Source organism: Prionailurus bengalensis, chromosome B1 (assembly GCF_016509475.1).
Source record: "Prionailurus bengalensis isolate Pbe53 chromosome B1, Fcat_Pben_1.1_paternal_pri, whole genome shotgun sequence".
Classification (NCBI taxonomy): domain Eukaryota; kingdom Metazoa; phylum Chordata; class Mammalia; order Carnivora; family Felidae; genus Prionailurus; species Prionailurus bengalensis.
This window is the reverse complement of record NC_057344.1, coordinates 114779760-114796790: the sequence shown is the minus strand read 5'-3', so window position 1 is coordinate 114796790 and position 17031 is coordinate 114779760. Positions and strand designations below refer to the sequence as shown.

The window sequence follows — 17031 nt, the reverse complement described above, 5'->3', positions numbered from 1 at the left end:
GAACAATAGTCACTCAGTCACAGTATGTGGAGAAAAACATGGTAAATGTTCCTAGCTGAATACTTGCTGCATATATATACATACATAAATGCTGTCTAGTTTCAAGGACTTTGGTGAGATTACAGTTCAGTCAACTCTTGATTCAGGAATTGGTTGACTATTTTGTAGATTTTTCAGGATTTTTCTCTCTTCCTGCCATCTCACTGCTCATTGGCATTTCTACCAGAAGGCAAGCAAGAGAAGTAGAAGGAAAAGGCATTCCTATGTTTTATTATTCCCTGGTAAATGATTTCTTGCGGAAGCTGAGGCTCTTTGCTGAAACGAGGATTATGTACGCATTTGAATAATGCATCCTATTCCAGGGCTCTGTTACCTCAGATAATCAAGAGTTGGCTGTGTGAACAGATGGTCACTCCAAAACAATATACATTAAGTCTTGCTCACTTAAAAGTATAGTAAGATTTCTTTTCCATTCCTGAATGATGAGAAGATAAATGCGTGGTTAAGATTATACTTAACTCCAGCCTGTATCTCTGACCATTGTTGAGTCTGGGTAACCCTGCTTAGCAATTTTGGGCTAATGGTACCCTGTGTGCAGCTGTTCCTGAATTCAGGTTTGAGATTAAGTGATACATTTTGTGTGAGCACACTGGAGTCAAACTAAATCTCATTTTCACAGAATTGTCTACATTATTTTAAGTACAAAGTACAGTGACATGAGGTTACATTGCTTAGAAAATCTCCTGAATTCCATTAAAGAAGCATAAAGGAAATGCTGGGGAAAATGAAAGTCCATCCTGTATTGGACTGAGATGACTATTATTTGTGGAAACAATATTTGAGGGTAAAAGGCACACGCTGTTTCATAATGGTCAGTCAGTGGGATAGACAAAAATACCCAAAGAGATTAGGGCATCAAACTAAGTAAAAGTCGTAAAGAGAGGTACTGCTTTTAATCTAAATGCTTTGACAACCCCATTCCATGGAAAATCTACTAAGAATAACCATATATTTCATCTTTAACAGTAGTATTTTCATATTACGAAAAGCCATAATGTGCTCTGGTATTATAAAAAAAAATGGCTCCACACACTGTTTATTAAGCCGTATGGTTAGACATAGAGGGGACAATGACTTTCCTGATGGTTTAGTTCACAGGAGCTTCAGGAATGCAAAAGAAAAACTACGCCATTTGAAACTATATAACTGAAATTTTGCACTGTGAACAGTAAGACTAACATGAGGTTAAGCCAGAGAAGAAAGAATGGTCATTAAGAATTTGATATTCCATTCAAAGAATACTTGTCCAAGTAGATTAAACTATACACAGAAACATTGGATTTTCTTTTTCCTTTCCCTTTTGCCTTTCAATCAATAAATTTAAGACGCTCTAATAAATAGGGCTTGCATCCATATTTTACTGAAGATTCTCTTTTACTTAAAAAAAAAAGTACAAGGCCTTTGAATGCACAGTAAACTGCAGTAGAATATACAACCAATAAAAGTAAACATATTGGTGATAAATCTATAGTTTTGTATTGTTTTAGAAAAGTCCCCTCAAACTCAGGACATCCTATTTGAACCATCTGTGAAAATATATAGTTCCTATCACTGTTTCTATACAAGAGAAATGTCCTCTCCACACACTTCCCTTCCACCATATTAAAAGGATTGTATGTTTACTTAAAAAAGAGTTTTATATACACATGCATACATAGACACACATCTATGTTTTCTAACAGTGAGAAATGTGTATAAGACATTATGGGATATTTTGTAATGTAGATTGAATACTTACAGAGACTCTGAGCATTTAACTATTCCCTACATCACATGTGTATGTGTATATATATATATATATATATATATATGTATATATATATATATATACACTTAGATTATTAAATGGACTTTGTAAAGGACAGATATTTCATGAATTCATATTTCATAGTATTGTATTTTTGTAAATTTGACCTTTCCAAATTTATGTTTATTTAATGTAGCAGTCGACACAATGAAAGATTATAAAATATTTAATGTTACCCTTTGTGGAACATCTCAACATTTTCAGAAAGACTTCTCTTCCTATATGAGTTCCATGAAGGCTTGTCTTCCAGTTAAGACAATTTTTTGTTACCTTCACTCTTGCCTGTTTCTTAGCTCAGGAGCTTCTCTTGGGCATGCACAGCCCAAGGTCAGATGTGGGTCCTAATTAAGAATTGGTTTGTTCTTCCATTTGAAGAATACTTGTCCAAGTAGATTAAAATTTACCCATTATATTTTGGGTTCTTTTTCTTTCTTTCCTTTTGACTCTTTACCCTCCATTAAAAGAGACCCTTGTCTGCTGTTAAATTCGACTCTGCTTTTGCCCCACATTTCTGTTACAGTATATATTTCTAGATATACATTATATATTTCTAGATATACTTCAACTGGGAGGGTCCCTTCCAATGGGGAATCAAGTATTTTTATCCCTTTAAAGTTAAAAAATATATTTTAAAGAGATGCAGAGAAGGTAGAAAAGTAAGAACTATGTGATGAAACACAATACCTATTTTTATAAATCTACACATTCACTTTACAAACAGAAATACACACTCTAACTCATGTATCAATCACACATTTTACTGTTGAATCTCGAAAAGAAAAAAAAAACTATAATGAGACCATTTCTACATTACGAATGTGGATGTAAATAACAAATTTTCATACTGGACAACACCAGACAGTGGAAAGCGAATCAATGGGCTTTTCCTTCTGTCCAGAAACCCTACATTTCTGGGAATGTCCCTAATGCAGGAGGTTAAGTACTGAATCCACAGCACAGTTCTGTACTGATGAGGGAAATGCTATGGAAGATCTCTTGAATTGATTCTGTACTCAGTTCTGTTTGTCATTTTCTAATCTAAGTAAGCAGCAAGCATGGGAATACTCTACTTTTAAAGCAATGTTAGGGTAAGTACTGCCAAATCCTGATATTAGACAAAGGAAGTCATAAATATTGTGGGCAAGTGAGATTGCGTCAAAGGGTAAAATCTGGCTTAAATATTGATGAAAAAGATGCTGTGCATTTCAGGGCACATACTCATTCAAATAGGTTGTAAGCTTTTAATGAATCCACCCCTTCTCTTGATATAATTTAAAGCAGATTTTTAATGAAATACGAAGGAAATCCAATGTTTCCATATGTAAGCCTATAAACTTCCAGGAATGAATCTAAACCTGTATTTCTAAATAATCATGAGAAGGCAATATTTTATTAAAAAATTGAAAATCATTTTAGATCTTCCACTCTGAAAACAGTGGGACCTATACAAGATTATAGCAGATTTGTTTCAGTTTTTGTTAAAAAGACATAATAGTCTTGTAGGCATTTCTTTTAGTATATCAGATTTAGAGAGTAATTTAAATTTAGCCTTTAAATTTTAAATACTAAGGAGTCTAAAATTAGATCATCTGAGAAGATTATTTGCTTTTTCAAACCAAAGCAGACCATAGATCTCTGATGATAGCACTAATTTCAAATTTCTTACATAAAGAATCAGTAGGAAATCTTAGGGATTAAATAGAAAATTTCGCAGAGTTCTGCTGGGCCCTTTGAAAAAGTCTGAACTGTACTTGAAACTGGGCCTGAGGAATCATTGCTCTTAGAGCCTGTGTTTCAAAGAAAACTCTATTTTTAAAAATTTTAAAAGAACATGAAAGACCTTCTCAAAAATTACTTTCATCGTTAAGTCTTTAAAGCAAAGCAATGATCTTCTTCTCAATGACTTCAAGAGTGTGGGGACATTATTTTTTTCATGTCTTAAAGTTCCAAACTCTTATAATGAGATTTATTCTCTGTTTTCCTTTATACCAATGAGGTAAATTCTATGTCTCTAATCACATTTTTTCTACAACATCAGCTATTGCTAGATAAAGGCAGAGTCGTGATCTTAAGAGCTTTAACCTAATGTGGAATTCACATTTACTTGTTAGCTACAATACATCTGTTATCTAAAATCTAACCACATTGGGCACTGATATCCAGATGCTCAGACAATAAACTGCTAACAGTTGTTTCCTGCCTCAGACCCAAATGAGAATATGAATGCAAAAATAATCACTGCATATCCTCTAATTGATCACTGAAGTGAAGCACAAATGATTAAAAAAAATCACGTATGTATCTGTAGATTGGTTAAAGTACTTGGCTAGTGTCTCCAATTAAAATTTAGTTTATTAACAAATCTGGTTTGTATAACATAACATTCCTTGCATAGGTAGATATGATTCACATAAAAAATTATCAGTAAGGAAGTATTTGAAATGAAAAGAAAAGGAATATAAGAAACTATCATTCCCTACTGAAACAGTTTAGTAAATATTCATTTCTTCTCATGAATGATAGAAACATGCAGAGTATCTTTAAACATGCAAGATAAGTTGTTGGCATTCCAACCCAACTGATATTTGTTAGCCTCAAACAGCTGAGTATATGCAGACGTTAGTTAATAAAACATCTTTTTACATGTACACAGTGTTTCATATTTGGCTATGGTCAGCATCAGTCCTTTTAAAATGCAGAACAATCAATAACACTCCGCATGCAAAGCATGAAAATTGTATCATTTTGCAATAATTGCTTTCATTTTACACAGTGAGTAGTAGATATAAAATGGCAAATATGAGACAAAGAACACACTAGAATAAAGATGTTACCTTTTGCCCTGGACGACCAGATTCTCCAGGTTCCCCCTGACCAAAGAAAACCAAAGATGAAAAAAAAAAAAACAGTCTTAAGACAATTTTCCAAAACCTCAGGCCTCTGGACACTTTCACAGAGACAGCCTAGTCTCCTTGATCATATGTGTTTCATTCACTTTATTCTATTACTCTATATCTCACTAGAGACAGGAACTTTTCTTTTCTTTTTTTTTTTTTTTTGCTGCGGACATAACTAAAGCTCACATATGAATCCACATTTCCATAAAAACCAATCACAGAGACAAGTGAAGGCAAGACCTCTTATTTAAGCCTTTACCAGATTTCTAGCAGATACTCCCTGTTGTGTTTGGAAGCTGATTATTGAAGAAGAATAAAAACAGTTATAACCATCAAACTTGGAACAAAAGAAGAGAAAGCAGAGACTTATAAAATTCAACACTGTAACTTCTGGGGTATAAACACTCACAAGGCTATAGTTACCTTAATTCCTGCCGCAGATGATCCAGGGTCACCCTAAAACAAAACCCGTGGGAGATTATTCCACAAGTTATGAGAATAGGAAACATACAAACACACAGAAAACCATCTCGACATGGCACTCAAAGGGAGCCCCATGACTAACGGGCCTGACTATGCTCCATAAAATGATATCAACATATCAGCTGGTAAGATGTAAACAATTTCCAAGGTAAACAATGCACTTTCTAAAAACATGGGTTTATTTTGAAAGCAAAATACTTAACGACTATATTCCTTAAAGTAAATATAAATATACAAATATGTATCTCTTCCCTTGATACAGTGCTAAAAGTGTGTTCTAAAGTAATAAATTATAATTTGGAGACCTGGAACTTTGGTTTTCTCTATTTCTGGAATTTATTAATGTCACGGGCTATCAGTTACTGGGAGTTCCTTGACCCTCTGGGTCTTCAGAAAGTCAGCGTTCAACAGATGAAGTCAAAGGGTTAATGATGTCGAGCTGGAAAAAGCCACGTAGCAGGTCAGTTTGTTTTCCTCATGAAGCACGGTCACAGTTATGACCGGCACATTTTCTCTAGCTTTACATTTATTTCATTGTGATGCAGTCACCAGAAAATTACAGGATGATGGATGACTCATGGGTGGCAGGGACACATGTACGATCTGAGAGAAAATCTTGAGATAGAATCTGGTTTTCTAAAAGGCAATGTATTCCTTTGGGAATTCACAGAGGGTGACTACATTTTCAAAGCAAATATGCTATAAAATAAGCAGAGAGATTAGTAGAAAAGAATAGGGAGGTTAGTTAAGAATGTTGCTTATTTCTGAAATGAAGCCAGCAATGGGCCTAGATTTTTAAGCTCCTTCTAGCCCCTTGTCCCGTGAACAGGCTACAAGGCAAAACAGGGAGAAAACTTAGCCATTTGAGACTGTCAAGAAGATAGGAACAGCCATAAGGAGGAAGGCACATACTTGGATTTCCTCAGCTGTCACATCTGTGCAAGTGCTCAAGGAACTCCAGGGGTCTAGTTCCTTGTTCTGGATTTAGGAAGCTCCTCATCGCTCTCTTTCAGAGACAGAGATGAGGCCTCAGGCCTCTGTGCCTGGAGCACTTGTCCCCCTCTCTGAATCCCTTCCCCCTCTCCAGGCTGGCATCTTCTCTCTCTTGAGGCCTTGGCTTAAGTGTCTCTGCCTCAAAGAACCCTTCACCAACCAACTTAAGATTTATGCCCCTTACATCCACATCTTACTGTTCACACTGAGCTCTGTTCATGTCCTGCATAGCTCACTCCATAATTATGTACTTATTGTCTGTCCCTTCATTAGACAATCAGCCACATGGGGGCAGATTCAGTGTCAATTTTTATTCAGTGCCTAGCCCATAGTATATGCTCAATACATATATGATGAATAAATGAACAAATCTCAAAGAGAATGTTTTAAATAAGTCAGCAGTCAAGGATCAAAATGAAAAAGTGGCACCTGGGTGGCTCAGTAGGTTGAGTGTCCAACTCATGGTCTGTGAGATTAAGCCCTGTGCGGGGCTCCGTGCTGAGTGTGGAGCCTGCTTGGGATTCTTTCTCTCCCTCTCTCTCTGCCCCTCCCCTGCTTATGCTCTTTATCTCTCTCAAAAAATAAATACACTTAAAAAAAATGAAAAAAATTTAGGAAGGAAAACAAGCTTAGGAAGAAGAAGGGAATAATAAATTAGCTTACTGAGGAAACTGATATATATGTGATCCTCTGTGATGTCTGTAATTGTTTTAACCCAAGGAAAAATTAAAACATGACAAAACATAAGAAAAGGACCTTAATTACTATATTATACTGATTTCTCTTTCTAATCATTAACATTCAATAGAGTTCCAAATGGGAAGTGAAATAAATGTGGCTAATAAAATAAAACTTATTTCTATTTCTACTAAATCAAATCTGAAAGCCATCAACACCAATGAATCAGGTTTGTAATAGTTTGCACAATAAGACCTTTGTATTCCTAAAAGCAATTTTGACTTTGCTAAGTCCCTTCCCTCATCTCATTTATACCTCATAAAACTCTGATGAGATAGGGCAGATATTACCATTTTCATTTAATAGATAAGGACATTGAAGCAACAAGAGGATAAGTGAATTTTGGACTTCCTATATTCCATTGCCATGTTCTTTTTATTAGAATAAGAATTATTGGTTTACTTCATTTTGACAACAGGGCATAAAGGTTCCAGTAAACTTGTAAATAAAAGGAAGCTGCCTGTATTAACTGCAGTTTAAAACCTTTTATTTTTAGTGTCTTAGTGGAAAGTGGCTGGATAATCCACAAATGAGAATAAGGACTAGATTTAGTTCTCAGAGGAAGTAGATGGAAAGAAAAGGACAGTTTCCTGAAAGGCTGATTTATTTGTGGAAATTGGAGCAGTTTCATTTGATGGGGGACTATGAGTGATATTTTAATTTTCTTTTTAAAAACTTAGACTGTGAAATCTTGAGGAATTTTTCTAACTTTTAAGTGGCAAGACAACTGCTGAAAGCCAGTCATAAGTTAAACATTTTAAAGGATAATGCTGCAGGGAGTGGAAATAAAACAGTCAGTGTTCATAATCCTCATTTCTGCAAAAGTGAGAGCAAACGCGGGATTACAGTAGGAAAACCCAACTATGTCTTTTTTTTTTCAATATATGAAGTTTATTGTCAAATTGGTTTCCATACAACACCCAGTGCTCATCCCAAAAGGTGCCCTCCTCAATACCCTCCCACCCCCCTCAGTTTGTTCTCAGTTTTTAAGAGCCTCTTATGCTTTGGCTCTCTTCCACTCCCTACTATGTCTTAAGTAGACTCTTAGCTTCATAAGTCAGCTGGTCTGGAAACCCAAGTTTTAACAGGGTAAGTCACAAATGGGAAAATTCTTTGAGGAGACACTTGAGATAAATAGATTGGGCTTTACCTTTGATCATTCAAACACAAAGAGCTTCTGGTTTTGGTCATGCTAATTTTCAAATACAATAGTTGGTATATAACTTTATGCATGTGTTAATAAAGTCTATGTGGATAAATGAAGTGAATATGGTGACATTTCTGTCATTCATTAATTCATTCTGTAAATGTTTGTTGAGCACCCATTATGTGCCAGCTGTTTGCAGGGATGCGAGGAGCTGGGTGAGAACAGGAAGCAATGCAGTTACAATCCCTGCCCTTGACCTGTGCTCATGATAATCACATACTAATATATGTACACAAAAATGTTATTGGTTGAAAGCATGAAAAATACTTTCCTTTTTTTTCTTTTTTTTAAATCTGGGGTAGGAAGAGATTCTCATGTTTAGGATATTCTGTGCCCCTTATATGCCAGAAGACATGATAAACAAATGCTTGTCACAGGAAAGAGATCTACCATTCCACAAAAATAAAAAACAGTTGAAAGGAAAAAAAAATTTAAAGGTTGTTTATTCAATAAATATTTATTATCTTAACAACTATATGCCAGGAACATGGATTGATGCTGGGAATAATTTGGCATCATATAGTTTTTTGTTTATTTATTTGCTTTTCCTTCTCCAATAAGCCGGATGTCCAATTAAAAAGGAATTATAATAAATCCCAATAACAGTTATGAAAGGGACTTTAAAGAGTGCTATGGGAGCACAGAGTAGGTAGCCTAACCAATCTGGGGGAGACTGAAAGGCTGCCTTAGGGAAATGACTTATAAATTAAGGTCTCAGTGGACTGAAGAATAGAACATAGAGGAGGGAGTGGACAGAGAGTGTTGTAAGGTGAGAGAACCATATGCGCCAAGTTAGAGAGGGCCCTGCATTGACCCGGGATGGTGCAATGTGGAGGTGAGTGGGGATGGGGGCCCTCTGAGACAGGCCTTCACACATGATTTTAAGAAAAGACAATTTGATTGGTAGCTCCAAATATGGGCGTGGATTCTGGAAAGGCTCAGAGGATGCAAATCAAAGATGCTATGTGGGCATAAACTAAGAAGACAGTGTGTTTACAGGAATGGAGACTGAGGGAGCAGTGAAAATGAAGGCACAGAGAGGCTGTTGCTAGACAGTGAAGGTAGAGCTTCTGAATCTGCAGACTGAATTGTGAGTAATAGAGTGGCATGGTCAAACCATTCAGCGTGCTGCACAAACACCTACTTTCAAGTTGACCAAAAGAGATAACAAATCCATTTCTGCATTTGTTGGGTGGCATTAACACTCCAAAGAGCAGAACATAACCTTTGCATAGTCACTCCACACATGACTGAAATCATTCTTTGGCATGATACTCTCAAGCCTAGAGTGCACGGCAGTTGCTGGCCACGGACAAAACCCAGCCTAGTGGCTTTTACAGTTCCACAGCATTTCCAGATGACCAGTCTGGAAAGGTTTAGATTGCTTTACCATCCAAAGGCACTGAGTTGGATCAAAAGGAAAAAAAAAAAAAAAGAATCCTATTAAAATGAATCAGTCAATGACGTAATTTACTACATCAATGGCAAAAAAAAAAGGCATTTTTTGATTTTACATCTAGAACTTGGTACATGATGAATGAGTTTCACATACTGAACCCAAAGGCCATGAGAAGACTGTTTCCAACATACTGGAAACAAATTATATGACAGAAGCAGGAAATGTTTTAAAAAAACACATCAAAAATTATATTCCAATTACGGCATTCTCGGGATGAATGCTACAGGTCAGATTACATATTATACGTTACACATTCCTATTTACAATCCCCTGTTTAGACCTATTGAAAGTTTATAGAAATGATTTCCGTTTCAACTGAAGGATTTCTTGTACTTAATTTCAGTTGACTAGTAAAACTTCTTGATAAAAAAGAAAACAACCAGTCTAGTTGATTTCAATTTCCATGTGGTAAGAAAGCTAACATTTATTGAGAGTTTACTATGTGTGAGTCAATATGGTAAATGATTTGCATTAATATAAAACAGTATTCCTTTGAGATGAACTTGGAATTTTCAAAGAAAAAGGTTACTTTACTACTGGAAAATTAAATGTTAAAAATGTGTGATTAAAGAAACAATTATTGGTCTACATTCTAAAAATGAAGCTTTAAATGCAACTTCTAAAAGCATAAAATTCTCTACATAAATCCACATAGGTATTGTTCAGACTTGGCATAAACTTTTTTCACTCAAAAAAACTGCTCTCTGTTTAGAAGATTTCCTTTCTTTAAGCAGAGACTCGTAACGAAGGCCTGTGGGCCAGTTCCAGTTTTGTGTGGCCCATGTGCTAAGAATGGTTTTTACATTTTTACATGGTTAAGAAAAAAAATGAAAAGAACAATATTTCATGACACATGAAAATTACATGGAATTAAAATTTCAGTGTCCAGAAATAAAGTTTTATGGGAACACAGCCATACTCATTTGTGTACATATTGTTTATGCTTGCTGTCACACTGTAAGGACAGAGTTAAGTAGTTGTGACAGAGACCACAAGGCCCGGAAAACCTAAAATATTTATTTTCTGGCCCTTTACAGGAAAGGCTTGATGACCTCTGGTTTTGAGTATAAACAAAAAAGTTAAATATAATATCCAGGTTTATATTTCTGGGGGTTGAAACGCTGACTTTGAGAGTTATCAAGGTATATCATTGGTCTTATTAAGTATTAAACATATTCCTGCCATATTTTATTGCCGCATGATAATTAAATTTGACAGGTATATAAAAGGGGTCTATAGCAGTGCTTCTCAACTAGAAGTGATTTTGTCCCTCAGGGGACATTTGGCAATGTCTAGAGATAGGTTTGGTTGCCACAACTACTGGTATCTAGTGGGCACAGGCCAGGAATGCTGTTAAATATCTAACGGCCCCCACGAGAAAGAATTATCTAGCCCAACATGTCAATAATGCTGAAGGTGAGAAACCTTGGTCTATAAGAAACTGAGGGTCGACTCTAATTTCTGGACTGCTCCTTGAACACAAACATAATTGCTACTTGGTGACATTAATTCATTCCTACCATCATCCATGCCATATTTATATTAATATTTATAAGAATGAGAAAGATAAATTTCTCTTTATTTTATGAGTATGTTTTTATGACTAACCATTAGCCATCTGCACTGTAATAATTTTCAAAGTGAAATATTTTTATTCTCCAATGTGAGCCTAAATGAGTAAATCTTTTTTTAATCATTCAATTACTTTGCTTGATTTTAATTAAAATCTGACCATTTTATTTTCAGTTTCTTAAAAGTTCTTTTCTTAATTCTTAGCATACAGCACAAGTGAAATAAAAGGCCCTTCCTATGTCAGAGATGTCTATAAAGTATGAATCCAAGCAAAAGCTATAATGATAGACGGGGAGAGCAGTATGAAAAGAGGATGGAAGATGAACCACAAGACCACTGTAATATAAACACTAATAATGGTTTAAAAGATGAAAAAAGTGAATGAGAAGGCTGACCAAAATATCTGAATTTAGTAGATTTCAAGTTGAGGCAAATTTTCAAGACTGCATTAGAGGCTGTAATCAAATGACATTTACTTTCAAACTTTTAAATCTCATCCCAATCCTGTGACATGTTCTCTAACCAAATTGCAACAAATGGAATCACTTTAGAAACTTTATTTTATTTAAAAACATTTTTTTAATGTTTATTTATTATTAAGAAACAGAGACACGGAGCATGAGCATGGGAGGGACAGAGAGAAAGGGAGACACAAAATCCAAAGCAGGCTCCAGGCTCTGAGCTGTCAGCACAGAGCCTGACATGGGGCTCGAACTCACAAACCGTGAGATCATGACCTGAGACAAAGTCGGATGCTTCACCACTGAGCCACCCAGGCGCCCCTAGAAACTGTATTTTTATATCTCTGAATATCAAGGGAGTAGTGCCTCATTTACACATGAATAAATGGTTTTATTCCATGGAAGCCATATTACTAGAAACCTAGCTATACATTATCTAGAATTTGTGACATCCCATTTTATTTTAAAAATATTTATGGGGTGCCTGGGTGACTCAGTCGGTTAAGCATCCGACTTTGGCTCAGGTCATGATCTCAGAGTTTGTGGGTTTGAGCCCCACATCGGGCTATGAGCTGACAGCTCAGAGCCTAGAGCCTGCTTCCGATTTCGTCTCTCCCTCTCTCTCTGCCCCTCCCCTGCTTGCAGTCTGCCTCTCTCTCTTTCTCAAACATAAATAAATATTTTTAAAAAATTTTTTTAATATTTAAATTTGTAGCTAAGAGCTTGTGGAATGATCATCTTTATAAATTGGATATTTAAATGTTTTCCAAACTCATAGAATGATCTCTCATCTTACCATATTAAGCTATCAGTCTCTTTCCTCACTCAAAACCTTCTGTTTTCACATACATGGAATAGATTTCTTGCTCATACACATACCCTTTCATATTTCACAAACTGTACCTTTTCGCCTGTGTCACCTTTGGGGCCACTCTCTCCAGCATCTCCCTAAGGGGGGAAAACGTGATATATGTAAAATATATTGGTGACATTACACACAGAATAGTTTTCATTATTTTAAGCTTGCTTTCATATGCACTATATATTAAAATCTCTTGAGAATATTCTATAGAACTGACACATTTTTACTTAAGCAGTTGCCTGATACCAACTGGCCCACGTAAAATTTATTGCAATGAACACAGCTGAACTGTTTCCAACTACTCTATGATATCAACAGAAAGCAGTACTTTCTCTGACTTCTAATAGCTCATGCTGGTACTTAAAGCCTCCTTCACTCTATCTCTTTTCTCCTCTACTCAAAGAGCCACTGTAAGAAAGCCTTTTTCCTGACCATTCCCTCAATATGCCACATGCCTTACCACCTCTGTCTCCTTCCTCCTGCCATTCCTGCCACCTGGGTTCCTGCCCTCCCCTTTCCCTTCTCTCTGTGTAAATCCTACTCTGTCTTCAGGTTCAGCTCAAGTCAAATCTCCAAAGCTTCAAAATGCATGACACAGCCCTCAAGACCTGTGGACAGAAGATTATTTTATCTGCACTTCTGTGTTTTGCATTTGTGAAATGAATGTTTTCGATTTTATTTGAAAACTCTCTCTTTTATAATTACAATAAAATAAATTGGAGACTTTATGCTTTCTTGCTTATTTTTGAGATTTCCTGTGCTTCTTCCCTCACTGACATCTCCTTTCCGCCACAAAGCAATGCATTAAGGAAAAAAAAAAAAGTCCTTCACTCATTATCCATGCTTTGATTCCTTCAATGCCGAATTCTTTAATTTAAGTCTTACAGCATGTTATAGTGGAAACATCATGGACGTTGGCGCCAGAAAGACTGAGCCCAGCTCCAGCACCTACCGGGCAAATGAAATTCTCCCTACATCACGTTTCACATGTGTAACGTAAGGGCAAGAATGCTTTATGGGATTAGAAGAAATAAACAATATGCTGTGTTAAAGCAACTAGGACAGTAGGGGACACACCATGAGCTGCTAATGATAGCCGTTAGCAATAACAATGCATTATTGTTGCTAGATTCCACGGGCTGGAATGCCCTTTTGTTTAGCTTCCTATTAAGTCACTTTTCCATCATTTAAAAGTTTCCTTTAAATAAGAGGTGGTATTGATGATGGTTCCCAAGGGAGAGGGAAGAGATGTAGGGGAGAGAGACTTTTACTTTTTTCTCTCCATTTTCTTTTCTTGTTTCAAATATGTATGAAGCTAACTGCTCAGGCATTTGTCTGTGGTGCCGGACACCCCACACGGGCCCTCGAGCCGGAACCCCTCTATCTGATGAATCCCCGGAACGGTGCTGGCTCTCCTCCTTTTCCCTCCTTAATTTCTACACAACAGAGTCATCTGATGATTAATTAATTTCAAGTTAATTACAATAAACTGGTTGGATGCCAAATAAGTGTACTGATAATCTATTATGAGAGACCTTTGATAGGCAGCCTACTAGCATACTTTTAAAAAGATTGCATGGCAATCCCTTTATTAAAAAGCAAAACAGACACAACAAACTTTCTTATTAGGAAGAATGGCTCCGAACGGTCACGAAATGAAGGGGTCTGAGTGAGTTCTCCCCTCTGGTTTGCTCTCCGTCCATTTAAATAAAACTCTTTTTAATTTTTGTTTTACAGTGCCAAATAATACAGTTATAGTCAAGAAGTTTGTTGGATCTTTAGATGTACTAACTACTTTGGTGATTAGAGGTGATAGTATTAATTTGTCAGAAATATCGGATCAGATGTAGTATCTTGGTAGCTTCCTACGCAGACAGCACATTTCTCAAACACTATTAAAGTAAATAGCATGAAGACCAGGAAAATTAGCACCACAATATGCATGGGGAGTCTAAAAATAATCAGGAGGCCCGCAAAAGTAGTCGGGAAGGACAACTGTGAGAAATTTAACATATGGCATTCTTCTCCTTTTGTTTCTCTTTTTTATTTTTTATAGGAATTCTTTGTGGGGCAATTCCCAGTATATTTGTTGCAGGTAAACATCTGTATCCCCTTAACTTAGTGACCTAAGAAGCAGTAGGGAGAGATGTGGATGCTTAGAAAAGTATTGGAGTGGTGTTAGCAAGTAGGCAAAACAAATTTTGCAGGCCTAGGGATTTTTGAAAACCATTTAAAAGCTTGACATAGAATGTTTAAATTTGCTCCCTTTCCTTCCATTTCTTTAAACGATTTTACCCAAATCTCTGTCCAAACATAAGAACTACACTATTCTCTCCTTCTACTAATTAACAGTTTGACACGAACAGTGGTTGCTATGTCTATCTTTATCTATGTATCTATATCTATAGCTATCTAGCCATCCACACTTAAATAAGTTCGGTTTAGTCTCTCTTTAGGGAGGAAAAAAGATAATTACAGGCAGAATCATTCTTACCTTTTCTCCTCGATCTCCAGGTTCTCCCTGAGCAAAAGAACAAAGATTGAGTGACACATTAAATTATAAAACACCCAATTAAACAACACCAAACAAATTGAGATATTGAATATACTAAGCAAATGATATGTGACATTTTCTATTTTGGCAATATAGAATTGCTGTATTGAAAACAAATAGTAAGATGAGTTTCTTGAAGAATTGGGCACGGATATCAATATCAAATGTAATCTTAAGTCTTTGTTTTTAAAGGACTAAAGACAGATATTTAAGATTATCTTCCAGAAGCCAGCTTTGGGGGCATTAAGACCAGTGTGGTGGCAACTGAATGTCTTGAGCGGCTTCTTCGTTTTCAAGTTTCAACCTGCCCAAACTCAGAATCAATAAGGGGAGCCAACACATCCTTTCGTGGTCTTCTGCTCCAAGGAGCCCCCAGTGGCTGGATTATTGCAGGGGTCTAGGGTCTGTGTAGTTCCCCAATCTATCTTCTTCAAACATGATCATAAACACAGTCCTAAACTTGGACCTCCTCACGGTGTCATGAACTCCCTTCAACCTGCTGGTAACTAGCATGATCCAAATCAGGAGTATTTTAGGAGGAGTTGGTACCTTCAGGAAAAATACTAGAATGGAGCAGAGTTGAAGTGAGTTCAGGAGAATGTCTTTATTCAAAATTATTTCCTGGACAGTATGAGGACTAAAATGCTAAATTGTGCTTTGAAGAGAATCCTTATTTTTACTTTACCCAGGAAGGCATAGGTGATGGAGTGGGAAAATTCTAAAATAAATCATACACATTATGATAATATTCCTCTTATGAAAAAAGCATCAGTAAATTTTGCCATCAGATAAAACTGCATTAAAAAATGGTTTCAGGTGATTATTGTGTATTTTCTAAACTAAAATCCACTCGAAATCAATTTAGAGGCAAGACTCTTCTCATTTGCTGGGACTCAGCCTGACCCTTTGGCTTTCCAGATTTCTGGCCACCTTTCACTGCTCAACATCCATCCTGATGGTTGCTAGGCAACAGAAGAACAGTACTGAGAACGTGCATTAAGCATTAACTCTTATCATTTGGCTTTTTAGCATGAAGCAAGAAAGGGGAGAAGACAGGAGAATGGCTGTAGTCCCAGAAGGAATATTTGCTGCGAGACAAAGGACAGGTCTATAAATCTTAGGTCTGTCCTAGGCGCCTGTCAATAGCAATGTGATCTGTAAAATCAGCTGACAGGCATCTGTGGGTACGGATACACACCAGCACAGCTGACGGGATTAGACATTAGTTATGTACTTCAAGGGATGCTCACTCATCAAAGGATTTGGGATTTGTCTGCCTGTTTGGTTTAAACTGAACTGTCACCAATCGTTTTATATTTAACAGATTCATTTGTTCTTCAAAAAACAAAGAAAATTTTCAACCCCCCAAAATCCTCATTACATTTTTTCCCCATTTAGTAATTCAGACTACATCCATTTTAAAATTTCAAACGTGTCACGTCGTGGGGTGCCTCGCTGGCTCAGTCAGTGGAGCGTGTGACTCTTGATCTCAGGATTGTTGAGGTTGAGCCCCATGTCGGGTGTAGAGATTACTTAAAAAAAAAATAAAAATCTCAAAAAACTCTCACACATGCCACATCTTTATTCTACTTTTCGTTTGATTAACTGGTTATGTTGTGTAAGTGTTGGAGGTGACCAAATATTGAAGAAAGGCCACAGTATCACTGTGAAATCATCTTTAGTAAGCCTTGTAAATATTATACACACTTTAGGCAGTATGGACATGGCCTACATTTTAATATGCTCACTAAATAGCAAAATGACAACAGGCATATTTGAAACACGGGCTTCTTCTCATGTTATTGAAGTATCTCAGAATAAAGATTCTGACAATCTTATTCTATTTGTTTTTCTGCATTTTTAATGGTAATGAGAGTCACAAACATAATTTAGTCACTAGTCACAAAGTTCTATACTGCAGCATATTTTACTATTGAC

General features: G+C 36.3%; 1 protein-coding gene across 15 annotated transcripts in view; it reads right to left on the bottom strand.

The window, feature by feature from the left end:
- COL25A1 (collagen type XXV alpha 1 chain) overlaps positions 1–17031 on the bottom strand; it is a 469374-nt gene that overhangs the window by 67586 nt on the left and 384757 nt on the right. For all 15 annotated transcript variants that reach the window (XM_043570811.1, XM_043570764.1, XM_043570744.1 and 12 more), the window contains 4 exons: positions 15034–15060; positions 12581–12625; positions 5188–5220; positions 4702–4737 (listed from right to left, as the gene is read on the bottom strand). In XM_043570811.1, the coding sequence (XP_043426746.1) occupies positions 4702–4737; positions 5188–5220; positions 12581–12625; positions 15034–15060 (141 nt within the window). The remainder of the gene's footprint in view (positions 1–4701; positions 4738–5187; positions 5221–12580; positions 12626–15033; positions 15061–17031) is intronic.